Source organism: Rhinichthys klamathensis, unplaced genomic scaffold, assembly GCF_029890125.1.
Source record: "Rhinichthys klamathensis goyatoka isolate OS25496 unplaced genomic scaffold, OSU_Roscu_1.1 h1tg000102l_1, whole genome shotgun sequence".
NCBI lineage: Eukaryota > Metazoa > Chordata > Actinopteri > Cypriniformes > Leuciscidae > Rhinichthys > Rhinichthys klamathensis.
The window spans coordinates 488,967-514,862 of NW_026606641.1; the positions used below are offsets into that span (position 1 = coordinate 488,967).

The 25,896-nt window shown below is 37.2% G+C and overlaps 2 protein-coding genes across 4 annotated transcripts in view; both read right to left on the reverse strand.

The window, feature by feature from the left end:
- Positions 1 to 3,379: 3,379 nt before the first annotated feature.
- On the reverse strand, positions 3,380 to 5,954 carry LOC130086886 (cytochrome b-245 light chain). 2 transcript variants are annotated; one of them, XM_056253109.1, is made up of 6 exons: positions 5,768 to 5,954; positions 5,278 to 5,347; positions 5,021 to 5,095; positions 4,734 to 4,817; positions 4,552 to 4,633; positions 3,380 to 3,976 (listed from the first exon to the last, which is right to left on the reverse strand). In XM_056253109.1, exons 1-6 carry the CDS (start codon positions 5,823 to 5,825, stop codon positions 3,806 to 3,808), a joined length of 540 nt encoding a protein of 179 aa, XP_056109084.1. In that variant the 5' UTR covers positions 5,826 to 5,954; the 3' UTR covers positions 3,380 to 3,805. The 2 variants fall into 2 exon arrangements, with proteins under 2 accessions (XP_056109084.1, XP_056109083.1); XM_056253108.1 differs by having other exon boundaries at positions 3,380 to 3,945; positions 5,768 to 5,952.
- Positions 5,955 to 8,178: 2,224 nt separating this feature from the next.
- Positions 8,179 to 25,896, reverse strand: part of mvda (mevalonate (diphospho) decarboxylase a) — a 50,031-nt gene continuing 32,313 nt past the window's right edge. The window contains exons 7-10 of one of the 2 annotated variants that reach the window (XM_056253110.1): positions 22,321 to 22,539; positions 8,828 to 8,943; positions 8,597 to 8,705; positions 8,179 to 8,408 (exon numbers count right to left, since the gene is read on the reverse strand). In XM_056253110.1, coding sequence (XP_056109085.1) covers positions 8,316 to 8,408; positions 8,597 to 8,705; positions 8,828 to 8,943; positions 22,321 to 22,539 — 537 coding nt within the window. In that variant the 3' untranslated portion in view covers positions 8,179 to 8,315. The remainder of the gene's footprint in view (positions 8,409 to 8,596; positions 8,706 to 8,827; positions 8,944 to 22,320; positions 22,540 to 25,896) is intronic. The other variant, XM_056253111.1, reaches the window with a different exon arrangement.

Here is a 25,896-nt window from a genome sequence, read left to right on the forward strand (position 1 = left end):
ATAAAGAATGATGTCCCTGGGTCAACACAAGATATTTAATTATTAGTATTATTACTATTATTAATATTATATAGTGAAATATTACAGTTTGTCTAATATTAGATATTATATTATTATGATTATTTAAATAAGGAATGATGTCCCTGGGTCAACACAAGATATTTAATTATTAGTATTACATAGATTACAGTTTGTCTTATACTAGATATTAGATTATTATTATTATGATTATTTAAATACAGTGATTGATTACTGTCTGTCTTATATTAGATGAGTAATAAGGAATGATGTCTCTGGGTCAACAAAAAAATATGATGTTCCTGGGTCAACAAAATATATTTAATTATTATTATTATTTATATTATTAATATTAGCCTATACAGAGAAATATTACAGTTTATTTAGTATTAGATATTATATTATTATTATGATTATTTAAATACAGTGATTGATTACTGTCTGTCTTATATTAGATGAGTAATAAAGAATGATGTCCCTGAGTCAACATAAAAATATGATGTTCCTGGGTCAACAAAATATATTTCATTATTATTACATTTTATATAAGGCTACAGTTTGCCTTATGGGCCTACTAGATATTGCATTATTATTATTATGATTGTTTAAATACAGTGATAGATTACAGTTTGTCTTATATTAGATATTGTATTGATATTATTTTGATTGAATAACCCGCATTATTGGTAGCCTATTTGGTCCCATCCGCTAAAGTGTTTTGGTTTTCTTTTGCAAAAGGATTATGAGGGTCTGCTAAACGAATGCAGGGGAAAAGTGATACATCAACGGGAGAAAAGATCCGACGATACGATCACGGGCAAAACACCATACCGGGTCGGATGACGAAACGATCTCGGTCCGATAGGAGATTTGCACCTTATAGCAGTTTAGTTAGTGTTAGCGTTAGTAATGAATTCATCGTGAAATTAAAAAGAATACATTACACTGAGTAGATACAGACACGCATTTGAAATTATACATTTTATAGAAATTGTACTTACCTCTGTGAAATGAAGTAGAGACGTTGATGGCTGGCAAATTCAAAAAATAGCGCTCAATCTGGATGATGTCACGTGATGAATCTGATTGGTTGATCAATTTTACATAAGCACCTCCCTTGTTGACCCAGGAACGCGTCTAACTCGGCAGAATCAGGACGTGCGCCTAGGATTTGAGTCAGAAGTGGCGTACGGATGAAACATAGGACGTGCGTACGCACAGAAATATTCGGATTTATAAAACCGTGCGCACGCACATCCTACGCATTTTTCCCTTAATAAATCACAATCAATTCTAAATGTAGCGCAGCTTTTGCAGCTTCATGTCACGCCCATAGTTGCCCATAAATAGTCCGTGAAACGCCCACAAGTTAATATTCATCGATTGCGAAATCATGGCAAACATAGAGAGGATATCAAAAAAACGTAACTTCATTCAATGTGAAGTAGAAGTTATCGTTGGCGAGGTGGAAAAGAGGAGAAAAAATGTTGTTTGGAGGGCACAGTGTGGGCATTAGCTACTAATGCCAAAAAGGCACTTGAGTGGCAAAAGGTTGCAGACGCCGTAAATGCTGTATCCTCACAACCTCGGACTGTGGCCGAAATAAAAAAGAAATGACAAGCTACAGATGTCGGTTATAATCTACTTGGAAATGGGAAATAGTTCAGCGCAAATGTAATTTCTTGCAGCTTTCTGAATGGTTGAGACATACGTTATTTTATCAAAAATAAAACAAACTAAAGGCATATGCATGAAATACCTGCATGAATACCATGATTCCGTAGCTGATAAAGACATTTTACTATGAAAACAACTTTCCCCAGTGGACAAATAATACATCTATCTATTTATCTATCTATCTCTCCCTAATTATCTATCTATCTGACTGACTATCTAGCTATATCTAGCTATATCTGCTCCGCCAGACGGACACATTGGCGAGAATATCAGTTTTGTACATTATTTCGTTCTGTTTACCATCTTATTTATGAGGATGAATTGTATAACATGCCAATATTATTGCAGAACATTTCACTTTTCTTTTTGCAAATATGTGTTAATTTGCATTTCTGTTGCAGATCGATCAAACGGATGTTCGTGTAGGCTGTTAATTGTAATACTTGCTTTGTGAAGTCTTCGTGTTATTTATGAGAGGCAGTATTGCCATTTATTTTACACAACGGTCTACAGTTTCACACACTTTCACGTGTTTCTTCCATCTGCCGACGGTTTCGCCATTTCTCATTTCACCCGTTTTTGTGCGTACGCCTGGGTCAGAGCTTGCGTGAAGGACCGCACATTTTACCGTCAAGTTTGCTTTTTATAAATACCAATTATTGCGTAGAGAGCGGCGTACGCCTTGTGCGTACGCAACGTTTATAAATGAGGCCCCAGATCATCCCTTCTTCTGTCAATAAAAAAGTCCAAAATATAAAATATTATTATAGACACTTTTTTTAGTTGGCGTTTGTTCAACTCTTTGACCACAGTACATTGAAAGTAAACATAACCGGAAATAAGTGATATGTATTGTTTCCAAACGGAAGTGCGTCACGAAGTTCAGTGCAAGTGGTCCATTATACACCCAACGTTCCTTGTTTCAGTTTAACCTTATACCCACATTTCCTCCGTCGAGTTTAATACCTTTTTTTTTAGATCGTTTGTTCATTCATTCATAGGGAACTAGCCAGCTAGCAAACTGCACGACAGACAGTGCTAATATTGTCGACCTGATTTAAATTTATTTATCTATCAGCAACCAAAAAAATAAACAAAAACAAAAATAAAATATATTATTTATAAATGAATTAAGAAAACGGTTTATGCACACACACACACACACACACATTATATATATATATATATATATATATATATATATACTATTACTAACATGTATGGGTGTACATATAAAAAATAAATAATGATGTATATTATTTATAAATGAAATAATGAAAATGAGCTTCCCCTCTTTGAAATACCAGCAGCCGATTGAAATTCGACACTGATTGAAATTCACATTAGACATCCAAAGAAGCATTTAATCTTCGTTAAACATTCAATCAAACAAGCCACCATCAAATGAACACATAATTTTTCGAGCAAGATTAACTTCCTTGTTCCTTGTGGTGTAACAGTGATTGTGAAAACATGAAGATGCGGTTTATCTGATTTACCCTCTGTCATCACATAATGACCATTGTGTATTTCTTTTCTTTGGTTATGAATGGTGCATTCACAAAGTAAAAAATTCCCTACATTTTGAAATTGTTTACACGTCACTCAACATTAGGTTATACGCACAAGACAAAAAAGAGGAAATGAAACTTAGCAATATTTTAACTCTATAAATGACAAATAATTGAATGAAGCAAATCCTGAGTTTATTGTAAGTACAAATGAAGACATAACACACTCTCTTGAGGTAAATAAACAAAATCACTGTTAACATTTTGACAGCATCCAAGTAAACACATTTTTCCTTCTATTATTATATTAGATGATAAAAACTGATCTCACATAAAAATCGCTCCTCTTATCAGTGACAATAAAAATGAAAATGTATGAAAATGTATGCAAGTAACAGGGATGTATAAAATTGATCAAGATCATACCCAAGATATTATAAAATAAACACAATACTGTGCTTTTATAGAATATAAATGCTTCATATTACAATTACTTGTTGCTGAAGCCTCCTTGAATTATAGGTAAACTGTTTTCACACTGGAATCTTTATTCGTTGATGGTCAAAGACATGGGATTGTCATACGCTGCAGACTCTAAGTTATCCATTTTCTTTCGGCGAAGTTCGGGAGGAGGTCGAGGTGGAGGGTTTCGAGGAGGTTCTTTGATGCTCTCCCCAACACGCTTTGGTGGCTCTGTCCGGGGCAGTATTGGCTCCCAATGCTCTCCATGAATAGCTGCCTGTGATGCCAGTACAATCATGTACAAAAGGCTGAATTTAATGAGAATAATCTTTAAACTAAGGCCATATGGCCACACAACCAAATACATCCAAACATAGATGTTGTCCCAAAACTTCTTTAAATGACAGTTCATATGAGTCTAATGAAGTGAAATACTGTACACTGTACTAAAATACTGTGGGATGGATCATAATACACTTACAATACACTTACATCTCTCAGCATCACTTGTCAGCACAAAGACAAAAAAACATATATGTTTTTAAAGCTTGAGTTCAAAATTCTTTTATAATTTACATCATTCACATTTTCTTTATTCAGTAGAACTTAAAACGAGAATGTGAATGTTTCACAGAATGTGCATATGGACTACATATAACGTCATATGAGTTTGAAACCACATGAGGGTGAACAAATGACAGAATTTTCATTTTGGTTGAACTGTTCACTGTAACAGTTTGAAAGTGAAAAGGGGGATTTTACAAGAGGAAGCATCTGAGCATGACGCAATAAGATCTTTTAGTTTCCTATCTTCATTTAGTTGTGGTTGCATTCACATTCATTCAGTCACTGAATTATTTTGGATTTATTTGGAGGAACTTACCGAAAGGTAGATTAAACTGGCAATTGCTAGACACACACTTCCCAGAACTGTGGCTAACATGAACCCTCCAGGAACACACAGCCTGCAGGGTAACACACACAGAAACACAGGTAAGATGCTATCCTGCAACAATAAAAGTTAATGGACACATGACAACACCTGCAGAAGAATGACAGACTTACGCAGCATGCAAGAACGCTCGGATGTAATAGTTTCTGGTCAGGGGTCCAAAAGCCTTTACACACACTGTGAAGCAGTACTGACCACTAAAATATATATATATATATATATATTAAAACAAAAAAGCCTTCCAAGAAAAGTGTATGATTCAAAGCACACAAGGAAGTTTTCATTATACAAATGACTCAGTCCAAAATGTATTTATGGTGTGGTGAAATCACCAGGCTGTACTTCCTGTAATTACTTACAGTCTCAAATGAGGTCAGATTGATACATAAAGAACACTTACGTTCTCTCAACGCTGGTGCCTTTGCCCCGTTTGCTGCGCGGATATTCAAGCAAACACACAAACACACCAGCAGCACTATCACAGTAAAGGATATAAATGTAGACACTAGAAATACACTTGGGAAATTTACCACAAAAAAATGGTAGGCTACTTTAACAGCCGAAAGACTAAAAGAACAAATGAGGAAAAGAAAATGAAAAATGAGGGCAAATCAAAGCAATTTATAGGAAAGATCCCTGCAGAGGTTGTAAGGATACATGCCGAACGCTGCAAACTGCCAGCCTCTGAACTGACCGGCCACTCCGACGATTCCACCAGTCGCATAAACTGCAACAGGAAAAAAGTTTAATGTCATTATGTTTTTTAATATACATATATATATATATATATATATATTCACACAAGCCTGCATTAACTGACATATATTTTTTAAGATAAAAATAGTAAACCTATAGCCGATAAGAATTTAAACATTGTTCTTTCACATTTAACCATTAGCAAGATAGCCTGAAAATCAACTTCTTGGTTTTAATATAAATAAATAATAGGCTATAGGTCCTACAATAATTAAATAAAATAAAAAACATCACGGAATGAACGATCGCTTACAGTTTTATACGTTAAAACCTTTAGTTGTGTAGTATTCAAATATTAATGTAAGTGTAACTTCCTCGCTTAAATGCTTTAGACAGCCACACACACAAAACAGAATGAGATAAATAATTAGAGTAGCCTATGTGTTCTTACTGAGTCCAGCAGCCAGAGCTTGCTCGTTAGCCCACATAGCCCACTCAATCTTCCCCATGGCCACTTGAGTGCGTGCTGACACTGATAAATGAAGTATATTTTCAACTTAATTCTATAATACAAGTGGGTAGTGGCCAGTGTTTCATAACCCCAACCCTTTCATTTCATCACTTCCGCTTTTACTTTGCGCTACGTTTCATCAGACATAAGTCTGAATCAACATGCTCCACCTATGCTGAATTTTCCATATATTGTAATCATTGTTCACAACTTATAATAATAACTGAGCTCATTGTTTCTGCCGTAAATTAATACTTTATTAGCTAACTGCGTGGTTTGTGTACATTACTTGGACACAGTCACCTCTGATAACAGATCACTAATTGTAATTTATAGACATGCATTTTCTGTAAAGCTGCTTTGAAACGATATGTGAAAAGCGCTGATACAAATAAATGTGAATTGAATTTAATCTAATTATTCAGTAAATTCGTTAAGGGAAATTAAAGCGCCAGAGTGGACATGTCAATAAAAAGCAGACCACAGGAGGCGGGACGACAGCAAAAATAAATCTCCTTATTGGTCAGACGAGCTGAGGTCGAGTCTAAAATCGAATTGCTCTCTTGCAGCTTTTGTATGTGTTTCAATAAAATTAAGGGTGCTTCTCAAACTGAAAGCTGCATCCTAGTGAGAATGCGTCCTTTATTCCACTCCTTTAGAGGCCTTTAGGCTAGAGCTCCCTCGGCCTCAGCATTAAACGCTGGAATGAGACGTTCTAGTAATGTTGCATTCCAGACAGCTCGGGATTTGGTAAATCTAACATTAAGTTTTTTTTTTTATTATTTTATTATGCAACAGTAACAAATACAAAAAAAACAAGACAAAAAAGTAATATTCAATAATAGACAATAATGAGGGTTACAAGACAAAACAATAAAGAATATAAAATTAGCTTAAGTGTTTTACACCATGAAAGAGTACATGCAATAGAGTTTTTAGATTTCTTCAAGGAGTTTAGATACATATCAAATTCTTTCTTAAAAATAAAAAGAATTTTTATTCTTTTAATTTATATTCTTTGAAAATGTACATTTGTGAATATAAAATTTGGCAAGAAAAAGTAGTCAATTAATTACAAATTTAAAATGAGAAGGGTCTAATTAGATATTAAGTTTATGTTACAATACCTTTGTTTGTGCTTTTCGTCAGCTGCTTTCAAAGCGATGTTATGTTGTTTTTGTTCTGTTCTGATATGCTCTCGTTGTGTCGTGGCGACATCATGTGGACAACATGTGAACGTGACGTCTGATTGCCAGGAATTTACCGAGGTCTGAAGTGGGACATAATTTGTATATTCCCAGGCCAAACCTCGTCTGGACTGCAGTAGTGTGTATGTGTGTGTGTATGTGTCCCTCGTCTGGACTACAGTAGTGTGTGTGTGTGTGTGTATCCACGCATGCACAGGTCCAAGGCCTTATCTTGGCAAGCACCCATGTAAATATGTTAATTTGAATATGATGAACATGCTCCTGAAAACTAACCCCCAGTTTCACAGACTAAAATGCATGTTTGAGCTGTTTTAAATGAAAGCAACTTGCTCTGCCATATCTTAAAATATGTCAGTGCCGTTGTTTTGTCTCAAGATGCACACTAGTAATGTTTTTTTAAGGCATTTTTATAAAAGCTACTTAAATGTCCTAATTGAACTAAAGAAATCTAATCTAAATCTTAATCTAAACCAGGTTTCACCAGGCCCATATGTTTCTCTTATTTTCGATCTCCCCCATTCATTTTAAATGGATGGTCATTTTTGACTCAGATCAATGAGGCCTACAGTCAGTCAGTTTAAAAAATAAATACAAAACCTGTCCTAATTGAAAGAAAACAAGTTGACAAAAAGATTGAATCTTGATTAAATATTTATTATAAGCCATGCTATTTTCTAGGCTGGACATTTTTGACTGGGAACACCACAGGTGTGACTTTGTACCATTTTGTACAAGATAAAAGCATTTCAAAAAACAAACTTCCTAAACAATAAAGCACACTAGTGTGATACATTTTTAAATTTTATTCAATATTGCCAAAATTACCCACAAATAATCCTTTTTGTTTTGGTCAAAAATGTAGGTGCATAGGCTCAGATAAAGGAGGCCTTTATGCTGATTCTTTTTCGAGATCCGAATGTGTGCAAAGAATTGTGGTGACTTGGCAGCTGAGATATGCAGCCTTACTAGGAAGCAGCCTTCCGATTGAAAAGCACACCCATCAGCATGAAATGAAAGTTGATTTTTTTTTTTTTTTTTTGGCATATATTCAAGTGAAACCATAGACATGTATTTATGGATGCTTCTAAATAGAAACAAAGACAAAAATCCCTTTTTGCAGACCATACAAAAAGACAACTCATGTCATCATTAAAAACCATTACTTTATTTAGAGTAAATGTACTCTTTAGACAACAATTAATATTAAAACATATTTACAAAGTAAAGTATATATTTATGCAAAATCTTTTATTTTTTTAGATCTAAAAGGATCTTTAAGGTTAATCTGAAACTGCACTCTTCTTGGGCAGCCCGTCAACACCCAACAAATGATGGTTTGGATCATCCTCCACCACACATGGTCCAGGACCAGCCTTAAAACAGGTTATGCAGCAATTATGATAAATCAGGTCATGCATGCAACACCATTTTGCACTGACACAGAATTCAATAAGGGTTACATAAATATAGTGAGACAAACAAGGTATTTTATTTATTTTTAAAGAACTATTAGATAATAGATGAATGTGCCTTACAGTTAATGCAGTTTCCAGACACTTACCTTAGTGCTGATTATGTAGTGTATGCCCTTTGGAGTTGGCTCCATATTAAGGTCTCTCTTCAGCTCCTCAGAGAGGTCAGCTGAACATACAGGAAGACCTCTGCCAAAGCTGCAAATTAAAGTTACTGCGTTGAGTTATAACTTGATGTGCTTTGTTTTGTGAAGAGCTGCAGTGTATGTTTTAATGTCAAAGTATCAATATTAACAGCATGCATGATTTTAGCAACTTACTCTGATCCATTGGCTTCTGAGGGAAAGAAATGACGAACCACCTGTACAAACTCTGGTACGTGCTCTTGCAAGGTGTAAATAACAGCATTAGGACCAGCATCAAAGGTATATGCCACCTGAAACAAGACAAAAGGTGCAAATACATCAATCCACTTACATCAAAACAAAGGAGTATGCTGAGATTTAGAGAAAGAGACGTAGATAAGACATAGGGCCAGATTTACTAAACAGGGCAAATTAGTGTTACCTACTGATGATGTGCAAATGAAAAAAGACAGACACAGCCGGATCATATGAAGGTATTTTTAGTGCAAAACAACTGAATGCCTGTGACAGTGGAATTTGTAGTTGTAGAGAATAGCCACAAGTAAATTTGAAGTCACAGAGAGAAATGTTTTAAGAGTTGCAAACTTGTAGACTTTTTTTTCTCTTCCACAAACACAACACAACAGTTACACCTTCTCAAATTCTTCATTGCAGGTGCACAAATCCTATTCTACAAATCACCAATTAAGAAACTCGTACGCTCACATTTTTGCTACAGTTGTTTCAGTGAATATGGTGCAAAACGCATTTACACACCTGCATAAAAACATGTGAAGTCACAGAGAAATTTCACTCATCCGCAAATCAGTATGTGAATTCATCCAATGAGAGTTGGACACTTGTAGAATATTTTCTCACAAACGTCTTGTATATTTTTCTAGCACAAACACAAGTGCAACTACAGCTGCTTGAATCTGCTGCGACGAATCTCAAGCTCTGTTTTTCGCTTTCAAGTGACAAGTTTCGCGCGCTATCCCTTTTGCACCAAGTGTACCATGAAATGTGGGGCAAAAGTGAGTTGTGCATCTGTAGAGGCAGTGGGCGGAGCCCACATTAATATTCATGAGTTTCCCGGGCATGCGCGTGGAACTGCTCATTCTAGTTCACGCTCCTCTTAATGGATTATTTCAAAAAAAGGTAAATATAGTTTTAAGCGCGAACTTAAACTACAATTGTGTATCATTTCATAAAGTTCATAATGTTTTTATTAGTTTGCACGTTTTGTGCATTCATTAATGACTAAATGATTGCTGGCATTCACTTCGTGTAGGCCTATATAAAGCACTGCAAACTTCAACTCCTTCATTTCGTTGTGCTTTTCCTTTGTACATTGCAATGCTTTAAACTGTCTTTTGTTATCATTTGTTGAATGTCACTGCAATAAAAAAATATTATTATTTTTACAAAAAAAATATAAATTTACAAAAAAAATATCACAAGGTTTAAGGTTCCACTTTTACCGTAAAACCAAAAATTCCAGAACACCTGAATGATTATAGCAACACTTATTTCCAACAGAAGAATATTAGAATATTCCTAAATACATGCACTATTACCATTTTATTTATTGCTAAGCTCTTCTGATACCTTTCCTTAAAGGGATACTCCACTTTTTTTGGAAATAGGCTCATTTTACAACTCCCCCAGAGTTAAACTGTTGAGTTTTACCGTTTTTGAATCCATTCAGCCGATCTCCGGTTCTGACGGTACCACTTTTAGCATAGCTTAGCATACATCATTGAAGTGGACAAGACCATTAGCATTTCTCATTAAAAAAATGACCAAAGTGTTTCGATATTTTTCCGATATTTTTTTAAATATTTTTTTAAAGTTGCGAAAATCGCAACTTTACATTTTCCGTCGGTCTTAGTGCACGATGTAACTACAGAAGAGTCAAGTTTTAAATAGGAAAAATATCGAAACACTTTGGTCATTTTTTATTGAGAAATGCTAATGGTCTTGTCCACTTCAATGATGTATGCTAAGCTATGCTAAAAGTGATACCGTCAGAACCGGAGATCGGTTGAATGGATTCAAAAACGGTAAAACTCAACAGTTTAACTCTGGGGGAGTTGTAAATTGAGCCTATTTCCAAAAAAAGTGGAGTATCCCTTTAAGCTTTGCAACTGTGTCATCTCTTGGCAATGATCTCTGGGAAATAACTCCACAACCATATCAGTGTCCAAATAAACATTTTGCACCTTATGTGTTGCACTGTGTGCCTGGATGATACACAATGATGATCATTGATACAAATGCATGATCTATTTTGTTGCACAACCAAACACTCATTCAACATTTTTTAAAAGTCATAAAGTTCCATAAACATGTATGTTCTTAATTGGGCTTCAATTAGAGGCACTTCTGACTTGAACTCTTGAAAAATGAAACCTTTAAATGTTGTTGAATCGATGTTAAAATATTCTGGCATTTTCATCAATTAAGATTTGCATGACAAAAGTTTGAATCACTATGATTTAAGAAATGTTATACTTTTATAGCAGGCAAGGTCAATTTCCACACTTCATTAAGCAGCACAACCATTTTCAACTGTGATAATCAGAAATGTTTCTTGAGCAGCAGAATGATTTCTGAAGGGTCGTGTGACACTGAAATCTAGAGTAAAATGAGCTTTGCCATCACAATAATTTGTTTTAAACATTAAAATAGAAAACAGTTGATAAAAATATTTCACAATATTACTGTTTTTAGATAAATGTAGTCTTGGTACCTTACCTTAGAACCTTACTAATACCAAACTTTTGAACAGTAGTACACACCTTGCAATCAAAATATTAAAAAAAATATTGTTACATCATTTTGCCAGTGTCACGGCTGTGTGCGGGTTGAAGAAGACGATGGTCGACAGGTTCCAATTCAAACATAGATTTATTCCATTTCCAGGATCAGGTTAAGGCATACACAAGGCATACACAAAGCATACACACAAAGGTGACGTATAAACAAAGACCGACAAGGAATCTTCTTCTTCGTAATGTTTAATGGCGGGTGGCAACCAGCATTATGGTGCATTACCGCCACCTACTATGTTGGAGTGTGAGCCAGAGCTTTCCTTCCCTTAAATAAAAAATAAAAAAATAAAAAACCCACCTAATAACAGTAATAATACTATTAATTTTACCTGCCCCTAAATTCTATTTATCAATCCAGTTTCTCTCAAATAACAGAAAAACTTCCCTACTTCAATATCAAAAACATTTTTTAAACTTAATTCTTCCTGTTCCAACTTTCTACTTTCCTCCCTTAATACTTCCCGCTCTCGAGAGAATTTTTGACAGTGAAGAATTACATGCTCAACTGACTCCTCTATTTGGCAATGATCACACACTCCTGAAGGGTGTTTATTTATTAAGTACAGAGTTTTATTAAGCCTAGTATGTCCTACCCTTAGCCTTGTCAAGATATTCTCCTCTTTATTGTTTCTTCTGGTTATCCTTCCTTTACCCACATCTTGCTGTAATAAATAGAGATGTCGCCCGTGTTTCCTGTATCCCAACTGTTCTGCCACTCCTTAATGATGTTTCGTTTAATTATTCCTTTGGCTTCAGACTTACTGAGGGAAACGCACATTACCTCCTCCTGCATCAGAGCCTGTTTTGCTAATGCATCCACATCTTCATTTCCCTTAATCCCTCTGTGTGCTGGAATCCACATAAATGTTACCTGCATATTCATATTTTTAATTCTGTACAATGTTTCATAGATCTCATTTACTATATCTTGCCTACTGTTAGATGTAAATGACTGCAGTGACATTAATGCAGAGCATGAGTCTGTACATAAAATAACTTTTTTAATTTGTAATTCTTCTACCTTCTGTAATGCTATTACAATTGCCAACATCTCTACTGTATAGACTGATAGATGATCTGAAGTCCTTCTTTTACCAGAAACATGCAATGCAGGAATACTAAAACCAAAACCTGCTTTCCCTGTATTAGGATGCTTGGATCCATCTGTATATATTTGAACATATGTTTGATATAGTGTTTGTAGTCTATCTTCCACCAGTACTGCCATATTTCCAAATCCTTTTTGACCCTGGATTTTTTCCAGGAAATATAAATCTACTGACACTGGAGGAAACAACCAAGGTGGTGTCACTGATAATGGCACTGTCGGGATATATCCTCCTTGATTTAATGTCATGTCTTCAGCTATTTCCTCACATCTCCATGCAAAGCATCCCTGTTTAGCTCTTTCACTCTCCCAACATGGGAGAAGTATCTTAGTTGTAGGATGTCGATCCCAGAATGCCCTTGTAAATTTATCCAGTAGTGCATCATTAATTGCTTACGTCTAATGTGCAACGGCATTTCCCCCATCTCAACCTGAAGAGCAGCCACAGGAGTTGTTTTCACAGCCCCACAGCATATTCTTAGAGCTTGAGCTTGCACCACATCCAACTTCTTTAATGATGTTTTAGCTGCCGATCCATAAGCAATGCTCCCATAATCTAATACTGATCTTATCAATGCTATATACACATTTTTACTAGCCGCCCTACTTGCCCCCCATTCTGACCCTGTTATGCATCTCATCACATTTAGTATCTTTTTACACTTGGTATTTATCCTTCTAATATGTTCATTCCATGTTAGCTTATCATCAAACCACATACCCAAAAACCTAAAAACTTTTACTCTCTCTATATCTTGTCCATACATCTTTACCTGAGCCTCAACCCCTCTCTTTCTAGTGAAAATTACAGTCTTGGTCTTCCCAATTGCAAACTTAAATCCCCATGCAATTGACCATCTCTCCACCACATTAATTGCCTCTTGTATTTTACCTTTAATATGATTGATGTTCCTTCCCCTTTTCCATAAGGCTCCATCATCAGCAAACAGTGACTGTCCGATATCCCCCTGCACTTGTGAAAAAACGTCATTAATCATTATGGAAAAGAGTATAGGGCTAATAACACTGCCCTGAGGAGTACCATTCTCTACCATGTACCTTCTTGAAACAGCTGTCCCAATTCTTACTTGTATACTTCTCTCATCCAAAAATCCCTTAATCCAATTGTATGTCCTACCTGCTATTCCTATCATTTTTAATTTTATCATTACTCCCTCCTTCCAAACCATATCGTAGGCTTTTTCTACATCAAAGAACACTGCCATTACGGATTCTTTATTAACTTGAGCTTTCCTTATCTCGGTTTCCAAACACATAACCGAATCCATTGTTCCTCTACCCCTCCTAAATCCACTCTGATGAGGTGATAAAATTCCTCTTTTTTCCATTTAAAAGGATAATCTATCTGTAATGATCCTTTCCATTATCTTTCCTACATGTGACGTAAGTGCTATTGGTCTATAATTCGTTGGGCTTGACAAATCTTTCCCTGGTTTCCTGATAGGAATAATTATTGCTTCTTTCCACCCAACTGGTAAATTCCCTAAATCCCATACTTTATTATAAAACCCCAGCAACTTTGTAGATGCTAAAACACCTAGATGTTCTAACATTACATAACAGATATCATCTTTACCCGGAGATGTTAATCCAGATCCTTTTATTGCTCTTATCATTTCTTCCATTGTAATTGGCGCATCCATTATACTGTTACAATCCTCCCTTCTTTCAAGTAAGTCTCCATATTCTATTCTTGTCATTGTCCGTCCTCTCTTGCCCTCCTCCGTTAAGTTATCAGAACTATGAATAAGAGTAAATGCCTTCGCTATCATCTCTGCCTTCTCCTGGTCAGACACTGCTGCTTCCTCCCCCATCTTCAATATTGGATACTTCCATTCCCTTCTAATTCCTCGCATACTCTTAATCATGTTCCACACATCTCCAACAGGTGTTGCTCTACCAATTTTGTTACAGAAAGTCTGCCAGCTTTGCTTTTTTGCTTTTCGTATAATTTTCCTAACCATTGCTTGCGTTTCTTTATATTTAATCAAATTATGAAAATTATGGGTTCTTCTTAATACTCTAAGTGCTTTATTCCTTTCTTTCACTATTTTCCCACATTCATCTGTCCACCAGGGAACTGCCTTTCTTTTCATTTTCCCTTTGCTTTTAGGGATCGATTCTTTGGGTACTTGTTGTTCTAATACTTTTATCAATCTCTTCGATTTCCTCATTTAGATCTATTTTATCCATTTCTATCTCACACATATATTTAAATCTTTCCCATTTTGCACTACTAAATATCCACTTCCCCACTAATTCCCTTTGCTCCTTATTTGTTTCCAATAAAACACTACACCATACTGGAAAATGATCACTACCTACCGATGAATCTTCAGATAGATCCCACTCACATATTCCCGCTAAATTCCTAGAAACTAAAGTTAAATCTAATGCTGAGATGTTCCCTGTATGCACATCTATTCTAGTCCCTCTCCCATCATTTAAACAAACCATGTTTCTCTCTTCCAGCAATTCTTCTATCACCTCACCATTTGCATCTGTTCTTATTCCTCCCCATAAAGTACTATGTGCATTAAAGTCACCACATACTACCACCTTGTTACCATCCAACCCTACTATTTGTGTTATCTGCCCCAACTCTAATTTCCTACAAGGATTATAATAATTTATAATTACACACTCTCCCTCATTCGTCCATATCGCTACACTCACAGATTCTTGTTCTTTCCCCCCTACACTCACTTCTCTGAATGAAATATCGTTTCCAATAAATGTAGCACATCCTCCCCCTACTCCCTCTTCCCTATCACACCTTACAGAGGCATATCCATCTAACCTGAATTCTAAATTTGGTCTCAACCAAGTTTCCTGTACACAAATAATGTCTGGTTTATTAGGAAGATCATCAATATACTTTTTAAATTCCTGTCCATTGGCCATCAAGCTCCTAGCATTCCATTGTAGCAAGAAGACCATTATTAATACTATCCAGTCCCTACTTGCTCCTGGCTTGCTTGACTGCTTAGCTCATTCCTCACTTCCTCCCATGTCAACTCCCTAATATCTAGGTGATGAACTGCTGCTTTTACAATTATTTGTATTCTCTCCGTTTTAGATTTAACCTCCATAGTTGCATTTATCACCCCTGCTATGAAAGTGACTAACTTCTTTAGATCAACCATTACTATCCCCTCCTTTGCCTGGTCTGGTACTTTTGTTTTTTGTGTTTCAACTCTGTTTCTTTCATCACTCTTACTAACCATTTTCACTGCTTCTGCATATGAGATCTTATTTTGAATTTTAGTTCGTTGTACTTCCATTTCCCTTCTCATCACCTCACATCCACCGTAAGCCACACTATGACTACCCCCACAATTACAACACTTTGGTTGCTCGTGATTACAATGACCATACTCATGATCTTCTCCACATCTTGCACACCTTCTTCTGCCTTTACATGTTATTGCTGTGTGCCCAAACCTTTGACAGTTATAACACCTCATTGGTTTTGGAACATACTCCCTTACACTATAACTCATAAAACCTAGTGTTACATTCTTTGGGAGCACTTCCTCCTCAAACTCCAGAACCACAACACGAGTTATCTGCATCCTTCGAGCACCTTTTAGACATCCTCCTTTAATATTTGCTTTAATTTCCTCTATTGTAACCCCAACTGGTACCCCCCATATCACTCCCTTACTCCACATGTTTCCTTTTTCAATTTGACTTGTACTTATTACTTTAAACCTCCCAATTTCTTTAATCCTTCCAGCCCGCTCTCTCTGTTCTTCATTTTTACATCCGATCATTAGATTACCATCCCTCAACACCTTGGCTACTACTATATCCCCAATCTGGTTTCTCAATACAGTTGTTAATTTCACCGGACTTATTGACGAAACTCCCCTCTCCTCACCAAATCTCAATATGATTTTAAACTCTAGTCCTTCCGTACCTTTATCTTTTATTACTTTCCCATAATCCTCATTACTCCTCACCCTCTTTGTACTGATCCCCGCAAAAGTATCTCCTCTTTTGTCCCTCTTTTTTCCACCTTCTTGACTTATATCCATACCTCCCTCACTATTACCCATATCAGTGTCCCTCCACTCTGACCCATTCTCAACATAGTTGTGCCTACCCGCTGCCTTCTTCATCTTCTCCATTTTAAGTTGACCTTTTTCCAAACTCCCACTTCCAGACGCTCCTTTCTCCCCGGATCATCCGTCAGTTTTTGTTTAAACGTTTGAACCATTCAACCGAGCTCGCTAAGTTCCAGTGTGGCTTCACTTCCGACTCCGTCCGTACTAGGAGGCTAGATCGGATAGCCAACCTGCTAACCAACGACTCTCAGTTCGGTCGCTCTCCGTTCCCACAGCCACCAGCAGCTCGGGGAGAAAGCGCTGCTGCCACAATTTCTAGTCCTGCTCGCGCTGCTGAGGCTACTTCAGATAGCCGACCTGCTAAACACGCGACTGTCGCGTCCACCGACAAGGAATGACTGAACAGAGGGAACTAAATACACAAACCAATGAACACTAATGATGTGCAAACAGGTGAGACAGATGATGACGAGGAAATGAGGGAGTGAGATCAGGTGTGGAGACAAGAGGGATTCTGGGAGATGTAGTGCAAACAAGACAGAACAGTGCAGACGAAGACTGTGACAGCCAGTATGTATGATTGTAAATATATTTTTTAGAACATCAAATTAATGGCTTATTATATTCCATAAAATAATGTTAAGTGTTTTTTTTCTTTCTCATTTACAGTAACCTAGTTGTATCAAATGTAATTTATCCACTTTTGTCCATACAATTTTGTTTCATCCAAATTCCACTGCCACAGGCGTTCAGTTGTTTTGCACCAAAAATAAGGATCATAGGATCATTTCCATAATGACCAACGCAATCTACCAAAAGCAGCGCAAATTAGCATCTGGTTTAAGAAAAAAATGAAAAAATGTTGGCCGTTAAATAATGGTGCAAATACGAGTAAATTTCCTAGGCAAAACCCTTAGTCAATGACCTTGCATGATTCATTTAAATACTCTCCTCCCATAAATTTTGCGTCTGAAAGGGAATCTCCTATAAATACATATACAATAAGATCAGCCGCAAAAATAACCCTGTCCACGCCTTTTTTAGAGCTATTTTTGCACTGCATGTCTTTAATAAATCCTGACAGTATTTTTAACGGCAAAATTTTTGACCTGGCGCAAGCTGTTAGTAAATCTGGCCCTTAGTGTTTTATATAGTATATACAGTATAATACAGTATTTAAAGTGCACCACCAAGGTTCATCTTAAAACCATACAAACATTCCACACACTATCAGAGTCAACAGGTTAATGACTATATACTACACTAAATCATATCATACCATTCCATACTATACTATTGAAGGATCTAAGGATTCTTAATAATCAACCTGTTTGTGCAGCTTCAAGAGAGCTAACATACATCTGTTGTACTTTATTCGTGTTGTTACTTTGTTTCCTTCAAATTACTTCCTATACCTGTATATACCGGTATATACCAATTTAACGATTAGCTGGCGATAGAGACATGGAGCAGGGACCCCCGATACAAAATGTGTCAAACAGAGCTATATATTAAAGTCGGCATGAAACGGAAGTTGAGATTGTCATTTTTTCCTTGTTGTGACGTACACTCACCGGCCACTTTATTAGGTACACCTGTCCAACTGCTCGTTAACACTTAATTTCTAAGCAGCCAATCACATGGCGGCAACTCAGTGCATTTAGGCATGTAGACATGGTCAAGACAATCTCCTGCAGTTCAAACCGAGCATCAGTATGGGGAAGAAAGTTGATTTGAGTGACTTTGAACGTGGCATGATTGTTGGTGCCAGAAGGGCTGGTCTGAGTATTTTAGAAACTGCTAATCTACTGGGATTTTCACGCACAACCATCTCTAGGGTTTACAGAGAATGGTCCGAAAAAGAAAAAACATCCAGTGAGCGGCAGTTCTGTGGGCGGAAATGCCTTGTTGATGCCAGAGGTCAGAGAAGAATGGCCAGACTGGTTCGAGCTGATAGAAGGGCAACAGTGACTGAAATAACCACTCGTTACAACCGAGGTATGCAGCAAAGCATTTGTGAAGCCACAACACGCACAACCTTGAGGCGGATGGGCTACATCAGCAGAAGACTCCACCGGGTACCACTCATCTCCACTACAAATAGGAAAAAGAGGCTACAATTTGCAAGAGCTCACCAAAATTGAACAGTTGAAGACTGGAAAAATGTTGCCTGGTCTGATGAGTCTCGATTTCTGTTGAGACATTCAGATGGTAGAGTCAGAATTTGGCGTAAACAGAATGAGAACATGGGACCATCATGCCTTGTTACCACTGTACAGGCTGGTGGTGGTGGTGTAATGGTGTGGGGGATGTTTTCCTGGCACACTTTAGGCCCCTTAGTGCCAATTGGGCATCGTTTAAATGCCACGGCCTACCTGAGCATTGTTTCTGACCATGTCCATCCCTTTATGGCCACCATGTACTCATCCTCTGATGGCTACTTCCACCATGTCACAAAGCTCTAATCATTTCAAATTGGTTTCTTGAACATGAAAATGAGTTCACTGTACTAAAATGGCCTCCACAGTCACCAGATCTCAACCCAATAGAGCATCTTTGGGATGTGGTGGAACGGGAGATTCGCATCATGGATGTGCAGCCGACAAATCTGCGGCAACTGTGTGATGCCATCATGTCAATATGGACCAAACTCCCTGAGGAATGCTTCCAGCACCTTGTTGAATCTATGCCACGAAGAATTGAGGCAGTTCTGAAGGCAAAAGGGGGTCCAACCCGTTACTAGCATGGGGTACCAAATAAAGTGGCCGGTGAGTGTATATCCGAGTGAAACGGCTTCTGAAATTAGAAAAAAATGTATGGCGGGGCTTGATTTCGTCCTTCGGGAATTGATTGGATCGTTGGAGGTTGGGCGTTGTAAACAAAATGGAGGCAGATTTGAATGCCAGTTTACATTCCGTTGTGGAGGATTTCTCTCCACCGGACTCCCCACCGTTACCCTCCCATGAAGGATTTTTTATTGAGGAGCCCGGCGACGAGAACGAGGACGAGCAGCTAAATTTTCATGCAGGAATCAGCCCATATTTATACGAGCCTCCCGCGACTGACACTGACAGGTTCTCTGAGAGGCGGTGCACCGATAGCCGCACCCTCATCGGCTCTGGCCGCACCCTTTCGCCATGGCACGTGACCGAAAGAGAAGAGAGGTCGTTTCGAGGGGGGAGGGAAGGGTAATGTATTTGATTAAAGATTATAAGGCTACATGAATTTTAAAAAAATAATGAAGTGAACAGATAAATCATTTATTATAAACACTACAATATTACATATAAAAAGAAGATTTGTCAAATTTGATTTCATGCCGACTTTAAGCATATAGCCTTCAATATTAATAGAAACCAACCATACAGCCACAACCAACAGTTGATTAGAACTATGCACATTATTGTTGCACATGATTAATTGTCTGTATGTTACTTTTCATTGTTAAAATTGAGACTTATGTATCATAACAACATACAAGTTGCAGTAAAAATCAAAATTCATTAGTTGTTCACACTTGTTTTAATCACAATTATTTTAATGGGTTTGCAATCATACATTTTAATTTTACTGTCAGATGGACAATTAAACAAATACCTGAACTTTAGCTTTAGGTGTATAAACATTTTAATTTTACTGTGAGATCAAATCAATGAGGGTGCTTCTGAAATTAGTGAGTGAGGGTGCTCTAGTAAAGTGCAGATGTAATGTGTAACTAACAGGCCCACCATAACAAGAATATGTACAGAGAGAGTCTGTAAAGTCATTATTTTAGTATTCTAGTATAGAACAGAATAGAATAGAATCTTAGGGTGTATTCACACCAGGAAAGTCCGATAGTTCACTTGCTTTGGTCCGGACCAAATAAATAAATAAAAAATTCTTTTTTGGTACGGTTCGCTTTTACACTGCTCTTTTTGCAAGTGAACCAAAATTTGTAAACAAAACCACACGTGTGCTAAGGTCGTCCATTCATTGGACAAGGATTCTCAAGTAGGGAAATCAGGAAGTGCAAAAAAGGCTCAGCATGGAGATATTTCGTACTGCAATATTTGTTCTTTTACTAATTTTGTTATTCTGTACAAACGCAATATGAAGAAACTAATGAGTATCATATGATACAATGTCCCACTTCTCATATCCCCTCTCCTTCATCCGTTCAGTAAACATGTTGAACACATCAGTATTTTTATGTGTCCTCTCCAGCAGCTGTGCTACATGGGCATCTGCCCAAATGTTAATAAGGCAGCTTGTCTCTTCGAAGCTCCACGTCAAACCACGACTTATTTTATCAAATGTAGTAGGCTACAACAGATCACTTTCCAATAACGCAACTCCGACTACGAAAGCCTGTTAACTCCAAGGCGCAGTGCTTTCTTGCAATTGGGTCGGTTCATGTTCACACCGTAAACGAACCGTACCAGAGTTCGTTTGGAACCGTACCGAGACCACCTCTTCAGCTGGGTCTCGGTTCGGTTGTTTGGTCCGCACCCGAGTTCGATTGATGTATTCAAACCTGCCCAAAAGGTCCGCACCAAGGGGGGAAACGAACTAGAGTTCGATTCAATCGAACCAAACAAGGCAGGTGTGAATACACCCTTAAAAATATTTTGATACCTATATTTTTCTGTTAATCTTATGTCTGCATTTACATGGCTTAATGCGCATCTACAGTATTCTGACATGTTATATTTTTGTCCCGTGCTATGGTTATCACTCTGTCAATCATTGCAATTTCGAGAGTGCATCCCGCATATGAAGATATCATTTCCGAAATTTTGCAGTGTGTTTGTTTTATTTATTTTTTACAAAAGTACAACGTTTTACTGTTATTTTGAAGGTTCACAAATGAAAATAGACCCTTTACCATTTTGAATGTCTTACTTTTATCTATTTTAAGTTGTTTCCACTGATATAAGGAATCCAAGTGATCGCGCTGGCATCTCACGCTCACACAACAATATTAGTTCTTCTCACATTGCTAACTTGACGTTGCAGCCTCTTAAATACATAAATGAACTAAATTAATAACTTTTTTACAACAAAATTTAACCATCACTGACTTAAGCTGGACTATGATGCTATTTTCTTCTAGAAACAAACTTTGTTGCATTATTTTCCTGTTATCACTGTAAAGCTGCTTCGAAACAATCTGTATTTGGATAGTTTGGATATCAGACAAAATCAGTGTTAACTGGATTTAGGTATCAGACAAAAACAGATATCTTTTAATGAGATTTGGTAAAGAAACGGGATCCATTATGACAGTATGATGACAGCATCTAACACTATACTATGACCTCCTTACAATTAGTTTTAGAACTAGATGAACATCAGCTGTGTTTTGTCATTTGATGTCTTGACTAGAGGTTGCAGATGTCATGTCCACAGTCCATTCACTGACCTTCTGATGCATATTGCACACAGAAATACTTTCTCGTGAGCGTTGATCTGTTTGGCTGATTTAACTCAACTTTCAAAAGTAAAGGGAACATTGGTTTCATCATCCGCCTGGAATCAAAAGTTGTGTTTACATGGTACTAGGTTGACATCATGGGCTCTTTCAAGAATTAAATAATCACTGGATTTATCCAAGTTTGCAAGTTTGGCAAGGTTAAGATTAAATATCTGAATATTGAGTTGTAATGTGCTTACCCTGGTCTCTCCATAGAACTGGTTGTAGCGGTGCACAAGGCTGATAATTCGGTGGGATACGTTGTTCAGGTAGAATATTGGTGGGTAGCTATCCAGGCAGGTGGCATGCAACTGATTACTGTCTTTCATGGTCAGCTCACCAAATGCTGGGAAGTCTCGTTGGCGAATAACCCTGATCATCTCCACCATACGACAGGGGACCACAACATCTGCTCGGTACTGTGGAAGAGTATAGTAGGTGAACTTATATACCTAACCTATTCAAATAAAACAAACCTAAATAACTTGTAAATTAAAACAGAAGTAAATATAGATTGCAAACTAATTTAAGTTATATACTGTAGCAGCTGGTTACAGTACTAAATTTGATCTTGTTTGTAATGACCTTCATATGGCCTCGGACGCAGGTCTATGTTCAGTGTTGGTACTTCTAGACCTTAGTTCTGCCTTCGATACTGTGGACCACCATATCATGATTAGGAGATTACGTGAATGTGTGGGCATATCGGGAGTGGCCTTAGATTGGTTTACCTCATATCTTTCTGATAGAAGTTTTAATGTCTATATTGATGATTCCCACTCTGTATCATCACCCCTGTTTTGTGGTGTTCCACAGGGTTCAGTGTTGGGCCCAATATTGTTTATTTTATACTTGTTGCCTCTGGGTCAGATCATTAGTGATTTTAACATTTCTTATCACTTCTACGCAGATGACATTCAGCTGCATTTTACTTTCCAGCAAAATGAGTCATCCAAACTTACAATGCTCTTAAACTGTATAGACGCCATAAACAGCTGGATGGCTGAAAGTTTTCTGCAGCTGAATCCAGATAAGACGGAGGTTTTAATTGTAGCGCCAGACAGCGCTATCCCTCTGATTAAGCAGAACATTGGACCTTTGTCATCTGCGGTCCGGACTAGTTTAAGGAACCTTGGGGTAACATTTGATAAATCCCTATCCTTTGAAACCCACATCAAATCGCTGACCAAATCCTGTTTTTTCCACTTACGTAATTTAAGTAAATTGAGGTCTGTGGTCTCTCACGCAGAACTGGAGATGCTCATTCATGCCTTCATTTCCTCCCGTATTGATTATTGTAACTCACTTTTCTCTTCACTTAACAAATCTGTTCTTCATCGACTGCAATCCATTCAAAATTCAGCTGCTAGGTTACTTACTCGTTCAAATAGGCGCACCCATATCACCCCGATACTCTGCTCCCTTCACTGGCTTCCTGTAACTTACAGGATCCAATTCAAAATACTAACCATAACCTATAGGGCTTTACATGGCCAGGCCCCTGCTTATCTTGTTGACATAATTCATTTTCATACCCCTCTCCGGTCTCTCAGGTCTAATAATCAAAATCTGCTATCTACGCCACGCACTCGTTTAAAGACATGTGAGGATAGAGCCTTCGCCGCTGTGGCACCCAGATTATGGAATGCTTTGCCAACCAGTATTAGGTTTGCTGAGAATGTGGACAGTTTTAGGGGACAAGTGAAGACTCATTTGTTCAGGTTAGCTTTTGGGTAATCTCTGTACTTTATATATTGTTAATTTTATCTGTTTTATTTTATTTTATCCATTTTTGTCTATTGTAAAGCGCTTTGTGACTTAGTCTGTGAAAGGCGCTGTATAAATAAATTTTACTTACTTTTACTTACTTACTTACTTGTTTGCATCACTCTGCTTTTCTGTTTGTTCTAGACAGACGGACCATTTGTACATTATTGGTGGTGATTTTTCAGTGATTCTTTCTGCAGGTTAACATCATTACACCAGTCTTTTTAAGTGAGTCACTGAATTATCCATTCAATAATTGTCCCAATACCCACACGTGCGGTCTTTGCACTTGACCACTTGCCTACATACATGACTTATTCCCTGTATCTGGCCCAAGTGTTCAAGTGGGTCCGAATTACAATTAGTTATGTGCTTTGAGACATGAGGTAATTTAACGCCGTCTCTCGTTTTGTGACGCTTTGCAAACTCTTCTATGTGCGTTTATGTGTTTTGAAGGAGGCGTGGCTTTGGAAAGCACTCTGAAGGGAGGATGGGATCTCATGCTTTCAAAGCTAGCTTGCTATTGCTAGACGTTCCGAAATTGCTTACCCTACCTTTAAGTAAAGATTTTACATAGCTTTATTTACACATTTTTCTTTTAAGGACTTATGGTGAGATTACGCTGTGCACAATGTGTTGCTTGTCATTAGCTATTTCCATCCACCTATTTTTATGCACATTTTGGAATATTGCATAAAAAAACACCAAAATACACATAAATTCTAAAAATGTGCATAAAAAAATGTATGCGCTCAATTGAGTCGGATCATTTTTTTAACCAATAAGAAAACGTGCATAAACTACGATAGAAACACATTTACTGAATAAATTCCTTGATGCACATCATAGATGCGATGGGACGGCATAACTGGACCAACTAGCAGATCAATCTCGTAACTTTACTGTGTTCTGTCTGCATGCTCTGGGGTGCAAGTCATTTATTATATATGAAATTATTATTTACAGTGGCTTCTCTTTCTGCAGCAACTTATTTCTTACTGTGATATTTCTTAGCGGCAGTTTATCAGGAAGTGACGATTTTGTTCTCTTCGGCTCACTGGATGGAAATAGTGCTTAATTCGCAAATGTTTTATGCGATATTCCAATTTTGCGCATGCGTTAAATTTGCAACTTTGGATGGAAACATAGCTATTGTTGTTTTGTTGATTATTTGTTAATTGCTTGCAAGTCACTTGTCAGTTTGTTTTATGGTTAATCGTTTATCTTCCACTGGTCTGCCTCGCTGGATGTTTGGATGAGTGTTTCCTGCTATTTAAAGTGCTGTTGTCTTGACTCGTGTAAGGCGATGTTTAGATTATATGTTTGGATTAAATAGATCATCATCATTATCATAACCACCACCACCTTCAACGTCATCATCTGTGTTTTCCTCTTTTTTGATCAATAATTTTCAAATAATCGTCAAAGACATTTTTGGACTGTTACTAACCTATTATTTATTAACTTTTGCTCTCACCTGTGACGGCGGCTGTTCGCGATGTTCAAGCACCTCAAACCCCTGTGAACTATGGGGTTATTTTTATTCAAAATAAATAGACAGATTCACAAATAAATGAAAAGAAATTCACAAAAATTTATCAAATTAATAATACAAATAAACAAATTAGAAATAAAATGAGATTTGCAAATTAATGGACACGTGCACGCAACAATTCAAAATGTCTGTCTCTGCGAGTTTCCTTGTAAAACACAGTCGGTTATGTGTTGTAAACAATTGAAAAAGAAAATGGATGCGTATCATGCTGCGTTCACACCATGTCGTAATTACTATAAATAAATCTCTGTATGCTTTCGAATCACTCTCATGGTACTTTGATGTCATACACCGTGTCGAACACACTTTAAATCTGCAGTGGTCAGGTGGTACAAGTTGTAGCTCTCAGAAAAATATGAGTTTACACGTTGTAATTACAAGTTCGACAAGCACGTGAAGGCTTTTTACAGAATCGTTACAGTAATTAGGACATGGCTTGAACGCACCTTCATTA

What these genes read in the sequence shown, in the direction of transcription:
- LOC130086886 (XM_056253108.1), bottom strand. Translation starts at nt 5,825, where the DNA reads ATGGGGAAGATTGAGTGGGCTATGTGGGCTAACGAGCAAGCTCTGGCT. An exon ending in AGCTCTGGCTGCTGGACTCA is followed by an intron (nt 5,348 to 5,767) that starts GTAAGAACACAT and finishes TTCCTGTTGCAG; the next exon opens with TTTATGCGACTGGTGGAATC. An exon ending in CCAGTTTAATCTACCTTTCG is followed by an intron (nt 3,946 to 4,551) that starts GTAAGTTCCTCC and finishes CTGGCATCACAG; the next exon opens with GCAGCTATTCATGGAGAGCA.